This window comes from Zootoca vivipara, chromosome 6 (assembly GCF_963506605.1).
Source record: "Zootoca vivipara chromosome 6, rZooViv1.1, whole genome shotgun sequence".
Lineage (NCBI taxonomy): Eukaryota > Metazoa > Chordata > Lepidosauria > Squamata > Lacertidae > Zootoca > Zootoca vivipara.
In genome coordinates, this window is record NC_083281.1 from 82,079,587 (window position 1) to 82,101,945 (window position 22,359).

Below are 22,359 nucleotides of genomic sequence, written 5' to 3' on the forward strand. Positions count from 1 at the left end.
TCAAAACACAGTGGTACCTCGGTTTGCGAACCCAATCCGTTCCACAAAGGTGTTCGCTCTCCGAGGCATTCGCTTGCCGAAGGCATGCTTCTGCGCGTGCGCAAAAGCGCCAATAGAGCGCTTTTGCGCACGCGCACGCTGTGCAGATCGCTTCTGCACTTGCGTGAGCTGCGCTTATCGCGTCTGCGCATCAGAAGCCGCGGAACCTGGATGTAAACATTTCCAGGTCCGCGGCGTTCATAAGCGGAGGTTTCCGTAATCGGAGGTAGGCGTAAACCGAGGTTCCACTGTAGAATTTACCAGAGAAGTGTAGTTTAAGGCTCGAGTGAGACCAGGGTTTCTCTCTTTCACTCCAGACGCTAAAATCTGCACAGGAAAGTTGGAGGTTGGTGTTCCCCTTGCTTTTCGGATATGGTCACCTTGCATGTATTTGCATGAGGGTCCCAGACTGTACCCCTCTAGCAACTCAGATGGTGCTGTGGCTGATGGGAGTTGCAGTCCAAAACATCTGGAGGGCACCAAGTTGGGGAAGACTGCATTAAGCTCAAAGTCCTCGTACAGCCCCTGACCCACATAAAAAAGAAAATAAAAGGATTTGAGATTCTGAAAAGGAGGGCCGGATGTTGCCAAGATCTTCAATAGTGACCCCAAGGCACTGGCCAAGCCAATTGTTAACATTACATGTTTCTTCTCAAAACAGAAGTAGTTCATGGGCCACAGGCCAAATAGCCTGACAAAAATGCATCAGGCTACCAGAGCAAGAACGGTTGGGAGTGGGAGTGGGGGCTTGCGGGGCAGGAGGGGTGGGAGAAGAAGAAATGGAAACAGTAGAGTTTAAAAAATAAAAAAGACATCTGGGTCATTAACTAGAGAAGTTGTCTTTACTGATCCCACACAGAGGAAGAAGAAAATTCCATGTGCAATGGGTAGGAGGCAACAGCAAGAGGCAACAAATTTCCTCCTACGCAAGATTAAAACGCAACCCCACTCTGCATCCAGCTGCCACAGTCTCTGGTCATAGTGGCCAATGGGCCCATTAATAAGGCAAGCTGTGGAACAAAGTGGTAAAGTCTTAGGTGGACAACAACAAACACGATGGCTCAGTAGATAGAGCATGAGACTCTTAATCTCAGGGCTGTGGGTTTGCCACGTTGGGCAAAAGATTCCTGCACTAGATGGCCCTTGTGGTCCCTTCCAAACTCTACAATTCTTGGATGATATTCTATGACACCACTTTGCAGACCGTAGGGGTGTCAGATGCATGCAGTCGCGTGAAATAAAATAGACCAATCCCTGCAGGTAAAACCAAGTAGATCAGAGAGAGAAGGTACTAGCCTCACCCTCTCAGTGCTATATACTGATTTCCTGCTTTGTTTTGGTATTGGTCTCACAGAGAGGTGGAGAACCCCTTTCAGCCTGAGGGCTATATCTCCTCCTCAGCAACCTTCCAGGGGCTGCAGACTTGTGGTGGGCACGGCCAAAGGCCCAAGTAGGTGGGGAGAATAAATGCAAATTTTACCTTTGTGCACTAGGCTATTTTCTACATACATGATCAGAGATCAAGGGAATAGTCCAGATAGGCAAAAACACTCAAGGGAGGTGTAAAGCAGGGTTGGTGAGGGGTGTGGTGCGGGGAGCATTCCAAGGGCCAGATAGAGAGGTCTGGAGGGCCATAGACGGTTATTTCAGTTGCAAGGAATCATTCAGTTGCAGAGAGCACACCTGCCTATTATTCTGAAAGAAAACAAACGCACAACTTTCCGAATTGAAAAATAAATCTTTCCAGTTTAATTTAGACAGATGGGAGGTTTTTTTGAGGAGGGCAAATATTCTAATATATATCATGCAGCAGGCATGCATCCAGTAGCCCCCTGAAGCCTCCACAGATATTTAAGCCCCCTCCCCACCCCAAAAACATCCACCCATAATAATCTGAGCAGCAGGAGTTCCTCATAGCTAAGCTACCATTTTTTCACAGCTGTTGGAGGAACTTTCTCAGCCTCTTTCGAAGATGCAGTGGAAGCCCTGGAAGCCCGTTCACGCCAAAAAGAACAACAGAACCCCACATTTTAAGGAAACAAGGCCTCCAAAAGGATCGTGGGGGGGGAGGGAGGGGAGGAACACCACCACAAAAAAGGCCAAGGAAGGATTAATATAGAGAAAAGCAGGAGGTTTTCCAGAGAGAGAGATGCTGCGCTCAAGGGCAGGAGCATGGGAAAGAACGGGACCCCGGATTCACCAACCGCCGGCCTCCATGCCAGCGATTTCCTTGCTCAGAGCCACCCTCCAGGAGACTCTTACAAGCTCTTTTAAGGACTCTGAAAAGGGAATTTTGCACGGGCTGCTTTACAAGAACAAAGCCTCTCAGTATTAAGAGGGAGCCTGTGCAAGGGGAGAGAAGGAAGAAAAGGAGGATGGAAAGTAATAAAGAACAGGCAGGAAGAGAGCAAATAAATAAAAGTGGAAACATACACACAAACTCATCATGCAGACAAGTCACACAAGGCAGGCTTCTCCAACCTGGTGCCCTCCTGATGTTTTCGACTACAATTCCCATCAGCCCCAGTCAGTGCAGCTGGGGAAGGCTGTTCTAAAAGCTCAAGGTGTTCTTGTCAGTCCATAGAGCCCTTAACAGCTTGTGGCCAGTTTACCTGTGCAGCTGGATTGCAGGTGCCACATAATACCTGTGGAAATTGTAAGTCTGGCAGCACCCACACTTTGGAACTCCCTGCCTACTGACATCAAAGATCTTCACTTGGCACTATCAGGACTTTAATGTAGGCAGCACAAAGCAAATATTGCTGGGGAGGGCATTCCACAATTGGGGTGCCACCTCCAAAAATGCCCTCTTCCTTATGTAACCACATTGTTGTTTAGTCATTTAGTCATGTCCGGCTCTTCGTGACCCCATGGACCAGAGCGCGCCAGGCACTCCTGTCTTCCACTGCCTCCCACAGTTTGGTCAAACTCATGTTCGTAGCTTCGAGAACACTGTCCAACCATCTCGCCCTCTGTCGTCCCCTTCTCCTTGTGCTCTCAATCTTTCCCAACATCAGGGTCTTTTCCAGGGAGTCTTCTCTTCTCATGAGGTGGCCAAAGTATTGGAGCCTCAGCTTCAGGATCTGTCCTTCCAGTGAGCACCCAGGGCTGATTTCCTTAATGGAAATTTCCCCTTGTCTTTTAGGTAGGGGAAACTGAAAGATGGTCTCCTATGAAAATATGAAGGTCCATGCAAATATCCAGGCAAAGCTCGGTTCAAGACATCAAGACACGAAACAGAAGAGCAGCAATCAGAACAGGGGCTGTGTCCCCCCCCCAATATATGAACCACACATGACCAGAACATCAAAACTTACCAAGCCCATTAGCAGGGTTCATTCCATCAGTGATGCTAAAAGACCAGCTCCAACAGGAACTGTTTCTATGCCAGTTAGTCATTATAACAACTATTTCTGAATCTTGGCTTTTCCCCTCTTCCCTCCACATCTTTTCTCCCTCTTGGGTCGTGATTTTTATATTGTAAGCCAGTGGGCAGTCTTGCTTCAATTTATTGTATGTACACCACTCTGGGAATGGTAAATAAATTGTTACGTACCTACAAATGCTGCAGATAGCATTTAAAAGAGGCATCCGCCCATCCTCGTTCACAGAAAAGAATGAATGCCTCTTCTCAACACAGGCATGCATCATCTAAAGACGAATAGGGGCTCTTTGCTCCAAAACTGTACTTTTATTGATATACAAGATTTATGCAGATTTAATCAAGTCGCTGATTAAAATTCGCAAAGATCAAACAAGTAATATTTCTTTGATCAGGTTAAGTGCCCTATACAGAGTCCTTCTTCAGGTATTCAAGATGTTCAAATAAGACGATGTTACATGTAGAGACAGGTGTTAACCCAGTAACATTGAGCGATCTGTAAAAATAAAACCAAGGTTTCAGCAGGACCTACCGCAGACTGGATTATACATCAAATGGCATTCTGTATGCCCTCGTTTAAATTATTCCCACCATTTCCTCCTCCTCTCCCCTACAAGTACTGATATCTGGATGCTTGTTTCTAATCATGAGGTAGGGCAGGAATCCTGATTGACCCGGGGTATAATCAAAGTTGGAAGGGACCCCCTGCAGGCAATCTAGTCTGACCTCTGGATAGAGACAGAGTTTCCCCAGCACACTGCTGTCCAGCCTCAGATTAAAGACCCCCTAGTAACGGAGAGTCACCCTCCTTACTCATCCCGTCTAGGAAACTGCTTTCATTCATCAAGAAAAAGTCTCCTAGTTTTCAGCTGAAATCTAATGTCTAGGTCCACAGTTTAAAGTTGGCTCGTTTCAGACAAACCACAGTTAAAGATTAACCACAGTCTGTCAGGTTCTGATAGCACAACAAGCCACAGTTAACCAACAACAGAAGTGAAAGCTTCCGAATTTTTCTTCAATGACACATTGGAAAGGGAGAGGGGAACATCCAAGCCTGAGGTCAGGATGGAATTGAGCACATCATGCTAAACCATGGTTCACTGTGATGCAGCAGAGATTAGGAAGGAAGATCAGAAGTGATTTAGAAAATTGGATTGCACTGTCTTATACAGATAGATTCTAGAGGTGCAATGTTTGGAAATTATGTGGGCATATCCACTGATATATTCTATTGGCCTGAAGTTGTTTTCAGTGTCAAATTTGTACCGGCAAAACCACTGATATCTACAGGTGTCCATGGGCTTCTAAATTATATTCCTGCAGCATGGGTATTAATGGCAGGACAACAGAAGTGGATTTTGAAAGCCTTGCACTTGGAGCCTGGAACCAGGAACACACACCATCTATTAGGCAACAGGACCTCGCTGCCCTGGCTACATTTGAACACAATTCTTATAAATGTCAGCTTCATGTAAATTTCTATCTGGATTACCGTACTTGTAAAGATTTATATGTTTAAATTAAGATGCATGCATTAATGATGATTATATTTCTACAGCATGCTCTCCCATCAGCATGAAAGGGGAGCCCTATAGCCACTGAGAAGTCATCTTCTCACCCTTTTATGCTGACTGGAGCCAATCTTGAACAATCACAGAAGGGAGTGTGGCTGTAGCCACTATGAAGAGACCCCACATTTCTGAATTCACCACTCACATAGCTGTATCCCACAGGTGCGACAGAACATGAGGCACCTCCAGTTTGATAGATGCCTGACCCCAAGTGACACAAACATAGCTGCCAAGTCTCCCATTTTCCCCGGGAAATCCCCGTGATTCTAGCTGTTCCTAGCTGAAAAAAACGGGGTTTTTTGTTTTTCCCCAGTTTATTCTGGCGCGGTGGCCATTTTGGAACTGGGCGGAGCATGCTCAGAAGCGACTTTTGATGATGCTCTGCCCAGTTTCAAAATGGCTGCAGTGCGACTTCTGGCGCAGCGGCCATTTTGGAACTGGGCAAAGCAGCATCAAAAGTCACTTCTGATCATGCTCCGCCCAGTTCCAAAATTGCGGCAGCGCTACTTCCGGTCTGCTATTTCCGGCCCGTTCCCTTATTTCTCTGACAGCAACTTGGCAGGTATGCACAAAGCTCTCTGGCTTGGTCCAAGGTCCACATGACTAAGAGAGCAACAATTGCAGCTGAGTCAATTCCCCAGGAATGAACCGAGATCGCCCTGCATATAGGAATGTCGACATTTTGCCCTCACAGGGCAGTCTGTCCGTCCCCGCCGCCCCCTCTTTCTTATCTCCGTTTCCTTCCACAGAAACCTCAACTTGAGAGTCAGACGCACTTAGGCCATACACAAAAAATACTCAACTTTCTTTGCAGCCAACAATCGGAAGGAAATAAAGAGACACTCATCCTGATGGGAAATTGGTGAGGGATTAGTCAAGTCGGGTGAGGGGGAAAGGACCTTTCAAATGAGTGAAGGGAAAGAAGAGGGAAGCCGATGCAGAACATTAGAAATCTCAGCTCTGAACCAGAGAGTCACCAGTTCAAAAATCAAATGCATATGCCAAAGTTTCCCAAACTTCTAATACCTTAGAAACATAATGGAAGCCCTTGAAAGATCAGATTTGGCCCCTGAGCCTTTTGGTTGCCTGGCCTGGATATTTCTCTTCCCTCCTCCTCCTCCTCCTTTTGTGTCATATCTCTTGGATTGTAAACCAGAGCACAGGGACTGTCTTACATTTAATTGTACAGCTTTTTTTTTTTACCACTGTAGTTTATTATTGTTGCAGAAATATATTTTTAAAAAAATAAAAAAGGTACAAATTGTATGTAAGCTACCCTGGGAAGAGAGGGATAAAAATGTTCTAGTAGCAGCACTAATAATAATGGCAAGAAGCTCATTTCAGCCTCAAGTCTTTAGGAGGCTTCTCCCTCCCTCTTCTTTCTTGTTTGTTTCAGAGGCCCCAGAAAGAGAGGAGTATCGAGGCAAAGACTGACTGGAATGTTTATTTGCTGGCTCAACCAAGATTCCAGCAGCCTTCTGTCTTATTTGCTCACCTGCTCCTTGGGCTGAATTTGTGGGCTCTGCACGAGAAGTGGATTTCTTTGCAAAAACAAAACAAAACTCACACAGAAAAATCAATACAGCCTTTGGGGCCGAAGCATGAAGTCAGGTACATTTCAGAAATGCAAGCCCACATGTTCCTAAGAGACATTGGATTAATCATGGGTCATACTGGGGGCCACCTCCTACCAGTAAGAACATCATAAAAGCGTAAGAAGAGCTTACTGGATCAGGCCAACGGCCCATCAAGTCCAGCATCCTGTTCTCACAGATGCCTGTGAGAAACCCACAAGCAGGACTTGAACACAAGAGCTCCCCCTCCTCCTGTGGTTTCCAGCAACAGGTTTTCAGAAGCAGAAGCGCCTCCAGTTGTAGATGCAAAGTATAGCTAGTTGCCATCGATAGCACTCTCCTCCAAGAATGTGTCTGATCCTCTTAAGCCATCTAAGGTTAGTGGCCATCCCTGCCTCCTGTTCCATGCCATGCATAATTCTATATACAGTGATGCCTCGCAAGACGAAATTAATTCCTTCCGCGAGTCGCTTCGTCTTGCGATAATTCCGTCTTGCGAAGCACGGTTTGCCGCGGCAAAAAAAAACCCGCAAAAAATTCGTCTTGCGAAGCACTGCCATAGAAAACTTCGTCTCGCGAGTCACCAAAAACATCGCAAAACGCTTTCGTCTTGCGAGTTTTTCGTTGCGCAAGGCATTCGTCTTACGAGGTACCACTGTACTTCTATCATGTCTCCTCTTACTCGCCTGTTCTCCAGCCTAAAAAGTCCCCAGAATTGCAACCTTCCTTAATAGGGGAGTTGCTCTAGCCGAGGCATCCCCAAACTGCAGCCCTCCAGATGTTTTGGACTACAACTCCCATGATTCCTAGCTAACAGGACCAGTGGTCAGGGATGATGGGAATTATAGTCCAAAACATCTGGAGGGCCGAAGTTTGGGGATGCCTGTTCTAGCCCCTTGATCCTTCCAGTTCCTCTTCCAACTCTGCAATATCCTTTTTGAGATGAGGCCAACAGAACAGTACACAGTATTCCAAATGCGGCCGGCACCATAGGTTTGTATAACACAGCATTAGGATACCAGCAATATTATTTTCATAATCAGATGAAACATCGGAGCAGTCAACTAGACAGGAGCAAAAGTGTGCTTCCTTCTACAACGAGGCTCCTAAATTCAAATTGGAACACAAGGTTCATCTACAGCAACCTGTTTCCAACAGAGGCTGAAAGAAAGAAAAAGTATACAAACACAATAGCAACCCCTTCTTTTAAACCCCGTCCTCCAAAGCAAGTGTTAGCGAGAGGTAAACTGCCTCTGAACATGGAAGCTCCATTTAAAGCCTACGCTCCAATCTGGAACATATTCGATTTTACCCTGTGCCCTGCTTCCTAAGTCAAGATTCCAACTACAGGTAATGCCCAGTGAGATGCAAAACCATTTACAGATGCCGCTCTCAGAACTGCTTCCCATTCCATCAAAAGATTTAGGGCCCAGAAAGCAAAATCCAGCTGAGCCAAAAGTATCACCATTCATAACACCACAGCCCCATGGGACACCGTAATCGGGTCATATACCACAGCAGCACAAAATGCGGTACCATGTGCAGTTTCCTCCATAAGTTGGGGTTTTTTTTAAGAACACACATCAAGTTCCTAGTCCTTCGTGATTGTGAAATCATGCTTTAAAGAATGTGAGAGACCTCTGGTGAGATCTCAGAAGTTGTTGAGGTGGCTGAATGCGATTTCTAGTGGTTGGGAGGGATCTTCAATGTCCAGCACAGCACTCCTCCACCCACCCCGGACAAACGAAAGCAGAAAAAACAATACAAAGCAGCAAACGTGGTGTAGAAATAACAAGTTATTTGCTCGAGGTATGCAAGACTGCAGAGGGCATTTGCCCAAACATACCAAAACCTTTCAGCATACACAAAATCTAGCCATGCAGGACAGGCAGGTTGAAATCTGCACACATTAGGCAAAGTCTGAACAGCAAAAACAACAGACCTACCTTCCACACAGTGCTCCACCTCTTCCAAATTGCGCAGTGTAATCCTCATGAGGCTGGAGTTGAGCATCAGTTCGTTCTTGTGAGCAGGCCACATATAGTGTGGGGCAGGGTTGACGAAGAAAATCCGGGTGTCTCCTGTAGACACTTGGTTGTCGCAGATCAAGGGATCCCCAAATCCCCCAATCATGACTTTGTTTCCACCTTCCAGGAGGATCTCATGAGTCACAACCTCTTTGCCTTTCAGATACCGCCAGACCCTCACCTGGAGAATGAAGAAGAAGGCAGGACATTTATTATTACAAAAGCCCACCAATGCCTGCTAGATGCGATGGTTGAGATGAGTGGAGAACCTCAGGCCTGGTGCAGGGGGCGGCTCCAGGCTTCTCTGTCAGGACCTCAGGAATCTTCCCCACCTCACGTCCCATCCCTGGGGCTTTGCACCCTCCTCAGGTGTTTTTGCCTGGCTGAAATGTGCCCCTGAACTGCCTTTTGCTTGCCTGGACAAAGGGACAGTGTGTGGTGGTTTGTATGAAGAAAAACTGGGCTACTGTGCAATGATGAAATTTGCATTAATTGATCTGCACACTTTTGGCCCTTCCCACTGCTGGTATGTGGCCCCCCGGAATGTTGTCCTCAAGGAAATGTGGCGTCTGGACTGAAACAGGTTCAGAATCAGGGCTATAGGAAACCTCAGATTCAGAACCACTGTGCCACCGAGTATCAGGAATACAAGGAGGAGAATCCAAGTGGGCACTCTGGGAAAGAGAATGCCTTTCTAGTGAAGCAAAGGCTACCTAAACGTAAGTGAATGCTTGTTCCTTTTTTAACCACCCCCAACAGTTGAGATGGAAAGCTCCTTAGAGAAACAGACATGTCTGCCCCCTTACATTACTTTGTCAAGTGCATGCACTTGAAAAACACAGTAAATACTTCTGTGATGACAAACCTTTGTTAATCCATGTGTAGCAAACCCCCAAAGCCCCAGCCCCATATTCCTTGGGGTGGCTTTACATCTCTGCTACCGAGAAAAGAGAACCATTGGCACGGGTGGAAAGGCAAGCTGGAGCACAGGAGGACTTGATCTGATGCCATAACCGAATCCACAGGCCTTTTTATTTCCTGTCTGGGCACATCTCAAGCATACGTCATTATAGACATGGATGTTGCAAGGCGGCCACTTGCAATTCCCTATTGCAGTACACATACATACAGAGAGAGAGAGAGAACCTCTACAATCTGAGACAGCAAAGACAAACTATCGACGTTTGCCATATCAGCACTACAAACCATCGACGTTTGCCGTATCGGCACTACTTCCATGAGAGGAAAAAACAGGCACTCAGAACCAAAACAGAGAACTCTAAAGCTGAGATGAGGACCCCTTTTCATCCTGAGGGCCACATTCCCCTCACAGAGACCTTTCGGGGGGCACATGCTGGTGGTGGGCGGGTCCAGAAGTAAAAGTGGGTGGAGCGACAAATGTAAATTTTATGTTCTTACGGTAGGCTAGTTTCACATACCGCTGTCTACCCTCCATCCAAGAGGCATGATCAGGGTTCAAGGGCACATTCCAGTCTGGCAAAAAAAAACCCCGCAACACTTGAGGAATGTGTGAAGCAAGCCGAGGGGCGCATGACATGGGGAGAGCCCTGCGGGCCAGGTGGAAAGGCCTGGGCTGGGGGTCTGCATTTGGCCCCCCCAAGCCTGATGCATACCCTTGGTCTTTTTACAGCTGCAGGGAGGGTGTAACAAAGCTCCTCTCCTTCATCTTGCACTCAATTTTAAAAAACCAACAAACAAGGGATAACAGTACTCTTTAAATCACACAAAAAGTGCCAAGCTTCCGGCACCTAAAAGCAAATCTGACCCCCTTTTCAGTGTCAAAAATCCCAACTGCAGGCCTTGTTTTCCTGGCGCAAACATTTTCCACAGACTGGTGAACTGCCAGACCCACTTCAGTGGAGAGGAACAATCACAGACCATAGCTTGTCCCCCCCTTCTCACTGTAATCAGCTTGGGGGTTTTGTTTCCATGATTTTAACACCAGCAAAGGTGCCTGTTTGCGAATAATCTGGGGCGAGCTCGCTGCCTCTGACAGGGCACAGAGAACGTGGTAATAAACATGCCGAAGCTCAGGTTAAGAGGGGCCACCTGAAGCCGCAGAGAGTTATGGAATGCATCTCTTCCCTGCCGGGAACAGAGCCAGTTCCAAAGCTATGCCAAAGGAGGCATGAAAGGCCCTTTGCACCAGCTGCTTGCCAAGGTGTGCCCTGCAGGTACACTTTACCCCAGATTCAAGTTGAGGCAAGGGAAGAGAAAAGGGAAAAAAGAAAACCACAGGATGAACCCCACCCATTTTATTTGCAAAGGCACAAGAAAAAGGGGTTTGCAGCTCAACAGGGAAGGCAAAGACTGGCCTCACATCCCAGTTGAATGCAAAGAGATGCTTGGGTACGCTGTGCACATAGGATGGGGAACTAAGGAAGCCCAGTACTGTCTACACTGACTGGCAGCAGCACTTCAGGGTCTCAGGAGTCTTTTCCCCAAACCAACATAGAAACGCTGGGGATTGAGCCTGGGAACTTTCTGCATGCAAAGCAGATGCTCTAAACTTTGAGCTATGGCCCTCCCCACTAACTCCTGGTCATTCCCACCCCAAGCATAATTTATCTGAGCAGAGTAATTTAGATGGGAAGGCCCCTCTGTCTTTTTAGTTGGTACTGTTAATCAATTACAAGGCAGAATTGTTGCTGATCTACCGCAAGTGAGTTATAGATTGACCAGTAGATCCCCATCAGCCCACCTCTGATAAAGAGAAGTCACTTGATTTATTCATTTTGTATGAGTACACTGTGGCTCAGTGGTATGCCTTAAAAGGAGGTGGTCAGTCCCCAGGTAAGACGGGGAGAATATCCCCTGCCTGAAACCCTGGAGAGGCACTGCAAATCAATGCAGACGATGTTGATCTGGGTAGACAAATGGTCTGCCCCAGCAAAAAGTAGCATCCTGTGTTTCTATGTTGTAAGGCAGGCATGTCAAACCTGCGGCCCTCCAGATGTTTTGGACTACAATTCCCATCTTCCCCAACCACTGGTCCTGCTAGCTAGGGATCATGGGAGTTGTAGGCCAAAACATCTGGAGGGCCGCAGGTTTGACATGCCTGTTGTAAGGGAAGGGATGTGGCTCCATAGTAGAGCAGCGGCTTTGCATGCAGAAGGTCCCAAACTCAACCCCCAACATCTCCAGGAGAGAACCCTACCCGAAACCATGGAAGGCCACTGCCAGTCAGTGCAGACAATATTGAGCTACATGGATCAAGGGTCTGACTCAGCATAAGGCAAAAAAAACCCAAAACCTGTGTTCCAGCATCTGCAGAGAGAGAGAGAGAGAGAGAGAGCTGGGTCAAACTCTGCAAGCAGCATTTTCAACCCTCTGCTTCTCACGAGGGGGATGAATGGATGGGATGGGATGGGAAGGTCATATGTGCAGAGACACTGAACTCATCAAGGGCAATTAAGACTCCTTGCACAGTGAGTCACCAGGCACGTGAAGAATTTATTTTAAAGGGGGGGGGACTGTGAAGAAAGAGACATAAGGAGATCAAGCCTGGGAGATAACAGTGGCAGTTCAGACCCTTCCAGCGACAAAAGTGTGCTTTAGAGAGATTTATAAAGACAGGGAGAGCAAGGGCCGTGGAAGACAAAAGTGCTTTTACCAAATATATTGCGTTTAAATTACAGCTGGGAGCATTAATGGGTACATCCAATCAATTAGCTGAGGATGGAGAATTCCTATTAAAAATATGTGTGGGGTTAATTGGACAGCCATTCCCCTTCTTACACACACACACACACACACACACGGAGGGGAGGGGGGAGGTCTGCCTTTTAAGGGAGACCAAGGGTTAAGTCCTATTACCTTTTGCCTTCACATCCCCATCTCCCAAACCCACTCCCATGGGACTGCTATGACATCACGGAACATTCACCACACATTCCGAATACTCAGGGGTGGGGGGGTGGGGAAACATCAGCCATGGAAAGCAGGACAGGAAGGAAAGGAACAGAGCTGTCTGCAACATGTGGCAGAGGGATGCAATTTTCTCAGGGACACATATGAGGAGGGGGTGCAGCGGGAGCACCTGGGTTAAAATAGCAAGCACTGACTGTTGACCTAACACACACAGACACCTCTTCCCCCCACCCCCCATGCTGACAAAGAGCCCTGTGTGACTCAAAAGATCAGATACAACATTCCACACAGGAGCTGGTCTGAGCAAAGGGGGGGAGGGGGGAGCACAGCTCATACACTCAAGTATTTCGACCACTGGCTTCTGACTCAGAGAGCAGACAATGAACCTGGGTCAACACACAGAAGGGCGCGTGCACACACACACCTTGATTCTTCTCCTCGCTTAGTCACTCCATCCAGCAACAGGGAAGCAAGATGAGCAAGTCCCCATCCCAGCATTTGCCCTCTGTCCTTCCTCCCCCCACCCCCACCTCGATTCTTAATCAGTTGGCAGGGAAAGCAATGCCTGGAAGCAATCCGCAACTGTTTAAATAGCATTAGCTCTAATTTCTTTCATTGGCGGTATCTCACTCATCTTTTGTGTATATTGGTGGCATCAGCCTGGGAGGGTTAGGATTTAACCAGCAGAGATGGAGAAACTTCAGCGGAATGCACAGCATATCTTCAGAGAACACTTTGACAGCGGACCACCCAGTCCTTTTTAAAACATTCCCAACTGGGGGAGATGCAGAATTGGAGGCGGCAGGTGGGGGAACATCACGCCGTGAAGCAGCCCGGCCAAAGGTTCTCACTGCAACACCTCAAACAGGTTAAAATCCAGGGTGTTGTATGCAATCCGTTATGCAACCTCCAATCACTGACAGAGGAAAATTAGGTACAAATTGGCCGATGAAAGATTTGTATTTATTTATTTTAATCAACACACCTATGCTATACATTAAATGCCTGCATAATCTCAATCTTCCCTCCCATGAAGCTGCAATGGGCAAACCAGTTAATCACCAGTAGAGGCCTAGATCCTGTTGTTGTTGTTGTTGGAGTATGCCTTAGTTATAATGATGATTCTATGAGATCTCAGCCCTGAGTGCTCACTGGAAGGACAGATCCTGAAGCTGATGCTCCAGTACATTGGCCACCTCATAAGTAGAGAAGACTCCCTGGAAAAGACCCTGATGTTTGGAAAGATGGGGAGAACAAGGAGAAGGGGACGACAGAGGACGAGATGGTTGGACAGTGTTCTTGAAGCTACCAATGTGTGCCTGACCAAATTGCGCGAGGCAGTAGAAGACAGGAGTGCCTGGCATGCTCTGGTCCATGGGGTCACAGAGAGTCGAACACGACTAAACGACTAAACAACAACAACAAAAATGAGGTCCTGGTTTTGTTTTCATCTTCTCTCACACAAAAAGGGCTCAGAATGGCACAGATGGGTCCACCACCATCCCCACCGCTTCTCCTCTGTAATATCCTCAGAAGAGCCCTGCAAGGCAGGTTCGATTGAGGACACAACTATACTTGCCAAGTCCAGCACAGGATTCACAATTATCTGGTAAGTAAAGGCAGGGTACTGGAAGCTCTAGGGCTTATCTATGCCCTGCCCACTGATTTACCCATATGAATACAATCTCCCCAAGCCATTTTTAAACAGGTCATCATCCCCCTGCCCAGCTTTTGGAACAGAGGCATGCCCTGCTTGTGGGAGGGCGGTCTTTTGCAGGTGCTGGATTAGGCCTCACTCTCACCCTCCAATTTTCCATCTAAAACACACACACACACACACACACACACACACCTGTATTTGCCAAGGTATAGCTTTACCCAGATAGAGAAAAGTGTAAAGCTCTGAAAGGATTTCACCCCAGTTCTCCCTCTTCCAATATTTATTGGGGTGCAGACAAAAGGGGGTGCTTGGGAAGATGGGCTGCAACTGGCCACACACACACACACACACACACACACACTGGAGATTTTGAGTTCCCGTTCATGAACAGCAAAACCTCCCCCCACCACCACCATCATTTACAAAAGCTGTTCTTGGACTACAATGTGCTGCCATTCCAAAAATAACTTGGTAGAACAAGAAACACCCCCCCCAAAAAAAGCCTTCCCTCACGCCCTTAAGGTGTGTAGAAGTAGCTTGGCAATCACTGCAATCCGTAGCCAACAACAATTCAGGCAAACGCAATCTGAAACCGCAGAGAGCTGCTGAGCCTGGACAGTACTGAGCCAGATGGACCATTGGTCTGACTCAGTAGAAGACAGCTTCCTATGTGCCTCAGGCCATCCCCCGCTCCATGCTCCACACTTTGAAGGAACAGCTGCCATGCAAATTTGGAAGCAGCTAGGTTCATTCCTCCACACAAACATGTGGGGAGAGGCACAGCTCAGCTGGAGGACATCTTTTCTGCATGCCAAAGAACCCAGGGTCAATCCCCACACTCTCCAGGTGGTGCTACCTGAAGACATTTTGTGTGCACACTATCACTGAGCTAATTTCATAAGCCTACGGCTTCCATTCACTTATACCAGAGGCTGGGCTAACCTTTTCTGGCCTGTGGGGCAGATTCAGCCTGGGGAGGGGGTGGATGCAGTCAACCCACATTCTTGCATGCTCACACACAAGCAGACAGTGTCTGTCACCCCCCTCAGCAGATCTGGGTAGATTAGCGGAGGACAGAGGGTTACTGCCCGCTCTTCACTCATCAAATGACTGACGTGATTAGCCAGGAGGGATTCACTGACATCTCCGACAGGGAGCTGGCCTCTGCCTACTCCAGCTCTGCATCCATACAGTATTTTTTTTTTCATTTTGTCCCCCCCCAAAAAAAATCAGTGGGGGTCTTGAAAGCAACCCTTAAACAAAATGGTACGTTCAAAATTACCCCTTGACTGATGGCCACTGGGAGTGACGGGACGGAAGCCCAGGGAGGGCCAACAGCAGGTGAAGTCAGAGTCAATGATATTCAGTTGACCTAATGAGAAATAAAGCCAGCTACTTCTTCCTGGCTTGTCCCCACACTATGTCCTGCTCGATTCTAGTAGGGTGATACTTAGACCGAGTGACAGCAAAGGTTACCCCCTGGACAGGTTGCAAGGAGGAAATCAGGCACATGGACTCACCCTGTGATAAACCAACCTCCACTGCTCTCAATACCCTTGATCCTTATAAATAATAGTGTGTTAATTATTATTTTTTAAAGGAAGCTGTGTTGGTCCATAAGGGGGGGGGGGAATCATCATCAGATACTTAGAAACAGAAGATCTTCCTGCAGTTAACCAAGATTTCTGTTCCAAGACCAAACACAAGCTATAGCTTGTAGCGGCAGGGGTTATTTGCAGTGGTAATCAGCAGTGATTCTGCAGCAACAGGGGTTAATCTTGAGGAACATTTTACAGCATGATGGCATCCAAACATATTCACGCAGTCGGTGTGACCTTTCCCTTCCTATCAAAATTCCTCCCCTGCCAGAACTTGCATTGCGAGCTCCGTGGGGCAGAGGGCTCTCTGGGTTAATCCTACTCTAGAAAAGCTCCATGCCTACTAACACTGCAATATAAATAAAAGAAATTGTCAGCAACCATGCTGGGTTATCCTTGTATCATTTTTTTTTAATTACACAGGTTTAGTGGAAGAAGAGGGAACATGCTACACTCCTCCAAGCTGGTGGCTTTGAAACTTTCCCAGCTTGGAAGTATAAAGTCAATGTGCTCTACTGCAGACACTTGGAATTGGGTTTGCTTAAAAGCAGTCTTGCAAACATGTTCCCTGCTCCGGGGTTAGCCGCACTTTTTAAGAAGGCTACTCTCCATCTAAAAATACATAATTATGTACTGAAGCTTTTCAAGTTGTTCAATGAAAAACATGTGTCCTTGCTTTTTTCTTTTAAAAGGAACTTGTTTAGATTTAGAAGAAGGAAGGTTACAAAGAAAAGACCTGCCATCAATCAAAGCAGAAATATACTGGTGCAGCGATTCTCAAGATTACATTTCCACCGACTTTGAGATCTAGACGGATTGCGGGGGGTGGTGAGTGTGTGTTATCAGCTGGTTTAAAAGTACAACAAGCAACATGAAGTGAGGGTGGTGCTCACCTTTCCAAATTAATCCACTGTGAAATCAGGGGGAGAGAGGGAGAGATGGACAGACATATTTAAATCAATCAAGTTCAAGTAATTGCTCTTCACAGATGGGAGGCTGTCTGCTGTGCCTCCGCATGAGTCAGTGTTCTCAGCTTGCCTCCTTCCATTATGACGGCGGTGGTTCATGAAGAAACCTAAGAGGGTGGGCTCCTCCAATGGTGGGTAATTAACTTTTTAATCTTTACACACACCCTAAGAAGTCAGGAAGCGACCATAGCTTTTCATGCCAGCTTCAATCCCCAGGTAGCATTGGGAATATTATCCTGCCTGAAATCCTGGGACAGACGCTGCGAGTCAGTGTAGACAATATTGAGCTAGCTAGACAGACCAATGGTCTGACTCAGTATAAAGCAGTTTCCTATAATCCTATTAAACAAAGGGACATATCTCTGTGATAAAGCATCTGATTTGTAGGACAAAAGGTCTCCAATTCATTCCCCAGTATCTGCAGGCAGGACTGGGAATATTCCTATATGAAACCCTGGAGAGACAGCGCAAGTCAGGGTAGCAATACTGAACTATTTGGAGCGGTGGTCTCACTCGGTATCAAGCAGCATCTTATATCAACTTCCTTGGGTACAAGGATAAAGCATCCAAAGGCAAATGAACTTTGCATATACTTATTTTAGGACTGCAGATTTTAGTGAGTGATTCAAGCTTGCAGGGACGCTATGCCTTACATCAGCACTCCCCAATGTGGCGCCTACCAGACACTGCTAGACTACAACTCCCATCATACGTGTCCATTGGCCATGCTGGCCATAGCTGATGTGATCTGGAGTCCAAAATTATCTGGGGTCGGAGGGAGGTTGCTTTACATCGCATAAAGTGCTCCATTCTTTCATCTTAGACTTACAGAACGGCGACCCAAACTGAGTGGCTCTGCATGCAGACAGTCCCAGGTTAAATCCCCCCTGGCATCTACGGTTAACAGGATCAGGAAGCAGGTGAAGGAACTGCTGGACTGCAATGAACAAACAGTCTGACATGGTATATAAAGGCAGCTTCCTAAACTTGCAGTTGTTCATAGAGGTGGAAGGAAGCAACCTTCAAAGCGGAACAGAAGAACATCAGAAGAGCGCTGCTGGATCAGGGCAAAGGCTCATCCAGCCCAGCATCCTGTTCTCACAGTGGCCAACCAGATGCCATAATGGGAAGCCTGAAAGCAGGACCCGAGCGCAACCACACTCTCCTCTCCTACATTTGCTGGAGAGGCATACTGCCTCTGACAGTGAACACAGAGCACATAGCCATTGTTGCTAATAAACACTGATGGCCTTCTCCTCCATGAATTTGTCTCGTCCTCTTTTAAAACCATCCAAGTTGGTAGCCTTCCACCCACAATGTCCAGGAGTACTTTTAGTTCAGATGCTCCATGCTGTCCTAAGGCTGAATACAGTCCAGAATTGAACTGACATCACACCAAGTTCTAGGCAGATTTAGCTACTTGGGTTGTGCATGCACCATAAATCTAAAGTGCATATTCCCCCCCCCAAGGAATCCTGGGAACTGTAGTTTACAGGTGCTTGGAACTGTAGCTCCGTGATTGTTAAACTACAGTTCCCAATATCTCTTTTTGGGGGGGAGGTGTGCTTTAAATGTATGGTGTGTACGCAGCCTTGGACATCACCGAGACCAAATTGGATGAAGTCCAAGTGTGTCATCTTAAATTACGTTTGCGGATCTAGGGGGGGGGTTAAGACTCCACAGAGCCCACAAACCTCTTATCTTGTGGTAGGGTACAGACATTCTAGAGGGTGAAGGAAGAAGGAGGCTTCACCACCCAGCGCTTAATGAATTTGCAGAACTCATTGTTGCAAGGATGAAGCGATGGCTTTAACATAGGATCATGGGGGGGAATGTTGAAGGTTACGTCAGCCTTGCGTACGGTATTACTATTTGCGGGGTCACTGTGGGCAACAAGGAATTCCACACAGGTGACTTGAACAGGTTGGCAGAACAGGGATGGCTCACTCTACCCCACCGGCAGCCATCTATTTCTGCCTTAGTCGCAGAGGATGCTAAACCCTTTCCTCCAAGGTCAGCATGAAAACCAAGGAGGTTGTTAGACAAAGGTCACTGAGATCCATCCCTCCTTTGCAAGCTAGTTTAATGGAAAGCATTTGTTTTTTACTAGCCTAAGGCTTATAGACAAGGTTGGGTACGGTAAGGTCTGTTCTATCAATTGTTATTAGTTGTGAAAACTATAGAACTTCCATATTCTGAGGCAGCCTATCTAGAAATACCAGCTGCAAAGTACAGGAGCAATGCCTTCATGCCCCTAACACTTATGGAGGTGGGATTGTAGACTTGACCCAGAGCAAGGTCATTCTTAGGTATCTGAGAAGAGACGCAATTACACACTTGGGAGCAAGCTATCTTGCTGGAGCCCACTGGGACTACTCAGAAGGAAGTGGGAAAGTGGGAAATAATTCCAGGCCTGAGCTCCACTGAACTAATATTCACTCACTTAACAAAGCCAATCCTATGGCCTCAGAAGAAATACTTGCTGTACCCAGTGGTGGTTGCTCTCAGATAAGTATCCATGCATACGGAGATGGGATGTAGCTCAGTGGTAGAGCATCTGCTTTGCATGCAGAAGGTCCCAGGTTCAATCCCCAAGGTACCTTAAGTCTGGGAGAGAACCCTGTCTGAAATCCTGGAGAGCTGCTGCCAGTCCATGTCAACAATACTGAGCAAGACAGACCAGTGGCCTGACTCTCAGTTTAAGGCAGATTTCTGTGTTCTATAGTATTGCAGCGGGTTTTATTTTTGGGGGAGGTGGGGGGTTGGATAGCAATGATTTATCTGGAACTTCGGCCCATTTCAAAATGTGCTTTTAAATAACTGGTTTCAACAAGCCGCTATCCTATTCTGGCTCAAAGTGAGCGTTGTCACTACAACACCTTCCTTGCATTTTCTTTGGCAGCAAAAAATAAAATAAAAAATCTTGCACTTTTATAAACTCCCCAGGAATGTACCAAAAACATAACCGTGAACAAGCAAAAGAAGAACTTCATACCTCAGAGACACCTTTTGTTTTTAAAATGTTCAGTTTCTATCTTTTAATTTTTCGAAAGTGGTAAGTCTCTCAACTAAAAAGCAACATCACCCTTTAGTTCTCCAAGAGTTTTGAAATGGGAGTGCAGGAATGTATTTGTCCATTCACTTATTGAACATGAAAAAAACCCAGCATTTCAGTCCATGCCCGCCCACCCGAAAACTCAACTATTTCTTTCGGGGGGGGGGGGGTGCAATCAATGTAAAAGGCAGTTAAGGGCCTGGCGTCGGAAATAAAGTTGTTTCTAAGTTGGCCTCTTTCAGCCAGAAATAGCAGCAAAAAAAAGAGTTCCAAAGATGTCTAGTGGGGCTACTCGGATGTAAGTTGTAGTCTAGGAAATAGGAGTGGGTGTGGGGGGAAAATAATATTTTCCAAACCTGACTCCTCCCCAACCCAGTTCGTTCCAAGCGGCAGGTTTGCAATTAAGAGATCGACAAGTTGGGGGGGGGGGGTTACAAATCATCTTTTTTAAAAAAAAAAAAAGAGGGAGAGAGAAAGTTTTGCACGAGAGTGAAGATCACAACACAGAGACTCTGGAAGGTTTCAACCCAGCCAGGAAGCGCAGCCGATTGAGTGTGTGAGCCCACCTCCCTCTGCCCCGAATTACCTTGCAAGAGTAGGTCTGATGAACCGGATCCACGTTCACGATTTCCTCCACCGTCCCTGTGAGGACAACGTTGGCTTCTTCTTCCCTCCTCTCCAGTTCCCTCTCGGGACAACTTCCATTGCAACTGCCCAGCCACGATGCCAGCAGCAGCGGCGGCAAGAGGAGGCGCAGGAGGCGAGCGCCAGCGAAGGGGGACCCGGCGGCTCGCTTTTCCCACCCCATCGCGGCACAAAAGCAATCCGGGCGCGGGATGGGTGGGTGGGTAGAGGAGGCTTGCAAAAAAAACGGGAGAGAGAGGAGAAAAGGGGGAAGCAGCTTTGCTGGAGAGAGAGGGCGAAAGGATCAAGCCCTTACAAACTGCACAGTTGCACCCCCAAAATGGGATTCTGCAGAGGGAGGAAAGGAAGGTTACTTTTATTGCAAAGGGGGGTTAAAAGGAAAGCTGGTGGGGGGAGGAGAAAGCTAAAAGAAAGAGGGGAGAAAGGGATGGATTTCTAGCTCTGGTGAGGCAGAGTGAGAGAGAGAGAAAGAGAGATTTGCTTCTTCTGGTTTTGCTGCCCCTGCTTCTCTCTCTCCCTCTCTCTCCAGTGTGAGAAAAGGCAAAGGGGGTGGGGGGGGTGGGAGGGAATTTGCATGCGATCTGAATTGCTGATAAGGAAAAAGGGGAGGGGGAAGCGGAGGGAAGGGTTTGCGAAAAGGAAAAGAGGGTGGGGGGAGAAGGAGAAGAAGAAGAGAAAGCCTAGCTTCGCTCCTGGCTGGCTCCCTGCCTGCTGCTCTGCTTCTGTCTTCTTTGCAAAAGCGAAAAAGAAAAAGAAAGAAAGAGCTGGAGTAATAAGGGGAGAAACGCCACCCGCAGGAAATACAGCTCACATCAGGTTAATGGATAATCAGGCCGCCAAACGTGATGTGACTTTTAAAGGTGCAGCTTAAGACGGTCAGAAGAGGAAGTGGAGCAGTCCTCTGCTTGGAGAGCTCAAGTGGATTTATTTTTATTTATTTTTTAAAAAAAATTTCACAAGCCTTCTTTCTCAATGTGCTCTCTTGGCTTACACCTTCTGCTTGGATAATTAGATTTTATTTGTTATACATATATTTAAAACTAGGGTGCAAAAATCGGGGAGGGCTCTTGCACCTTTAATAGTTTCATAGAAAAGGGTGTTCGCTCTTCAACACAACAATTAAAGGTGCATGAGCCCCTCATCTTCTTTCAGATCTGACCACCAACTTAGCTTTTTTTGGTTTCTAGCCATGATGACTGTGCTTTACCACAACAATCAGAAGCAGTAATGCTTCTAAATACCATTTGTTGGAAACCACAGGAGAGGAGGGAATTATTGTGCTCAGGTTCTGCTTCTGAGTTTCCCACAGGCATCTCTGGTTGACCACTGTGAGAACAAGATGCTGAAACAGATGGGCCATTGGCCTGATCCAGCAGGGCTTTTCTTATGTTCTTATCTGAGTACCCTGTTTAAAACCCTTTATTTCTCTCTTCTGGGCTTTTGCCTGCCTCCACCTTCTGTTTGCATCCAGAAGAGATGTATAAACTGACAGTATAAATTTAAGTAATTCCCAGCACATAGGAACTTTGCCTGTTGAATTTCTGCTTGTCATGTGTAGCACAGGAGCCCTACTAGAAGAAAATAATGTTGCAGGCTTCCCCACCCGCCATCCTCTGGGTGCTTCCACACTAGGGTTGGTATTCAGTTGTGTTTTGTTCAGAGCAGACGCTTTGAAATTAATGGACCTAACCTAGTCATGTTCATTCATTTGAGTGGGTCTTCTCTGAGTAAATCTTAGTTGAATACTACCAGGCTTTGCCCTCTTAAAGGAATAAAAATGACCAAAGATGGGGAAAATCAATGCACAAAGTTATTTGCTTTCTTATAGCAACTGAAAACATTTTACTTTGTAAACATATTCATTGTGAGTGGTGCTCTTTGGGTTTTGCTCTTTCTAGTTTGCAAATGTGTTTTAATGGCCGGATTATACTTCTTTTGACCTCTCCTTT

General features: G+C 46.8%; 1 protein-coding gene across 1 annotated transcript in view; it reads right to left on the minus strand.

Moving 5' to 3' along the window:
• AGRN (agrin) overlaps positions 1-21,152 on the minus strand; it is a 235,017-nt gene extending 213,865 nt beyond the window's left edge. The window contains exons 1-2 of the mRNA XM_035118024.2: positions 20,352-21,152; positions 8,513-8,774 (exon numbers count right to left, since the gene is read on the minus strand). Of these exons, the coding sequence (XP_034973915.2) occupies positions 8,513-8,774; positions 20,352-20,573 (484 nt within the window). The 5' untranslated portion in view covers positions 20,574-21,152. The remainder of the gene's footprint in view (positions 1-8,512; positions 8,775-20,351) is intronic.
• Positions 21,153-22,359: the final 1,207 nt, after the last annotated feature.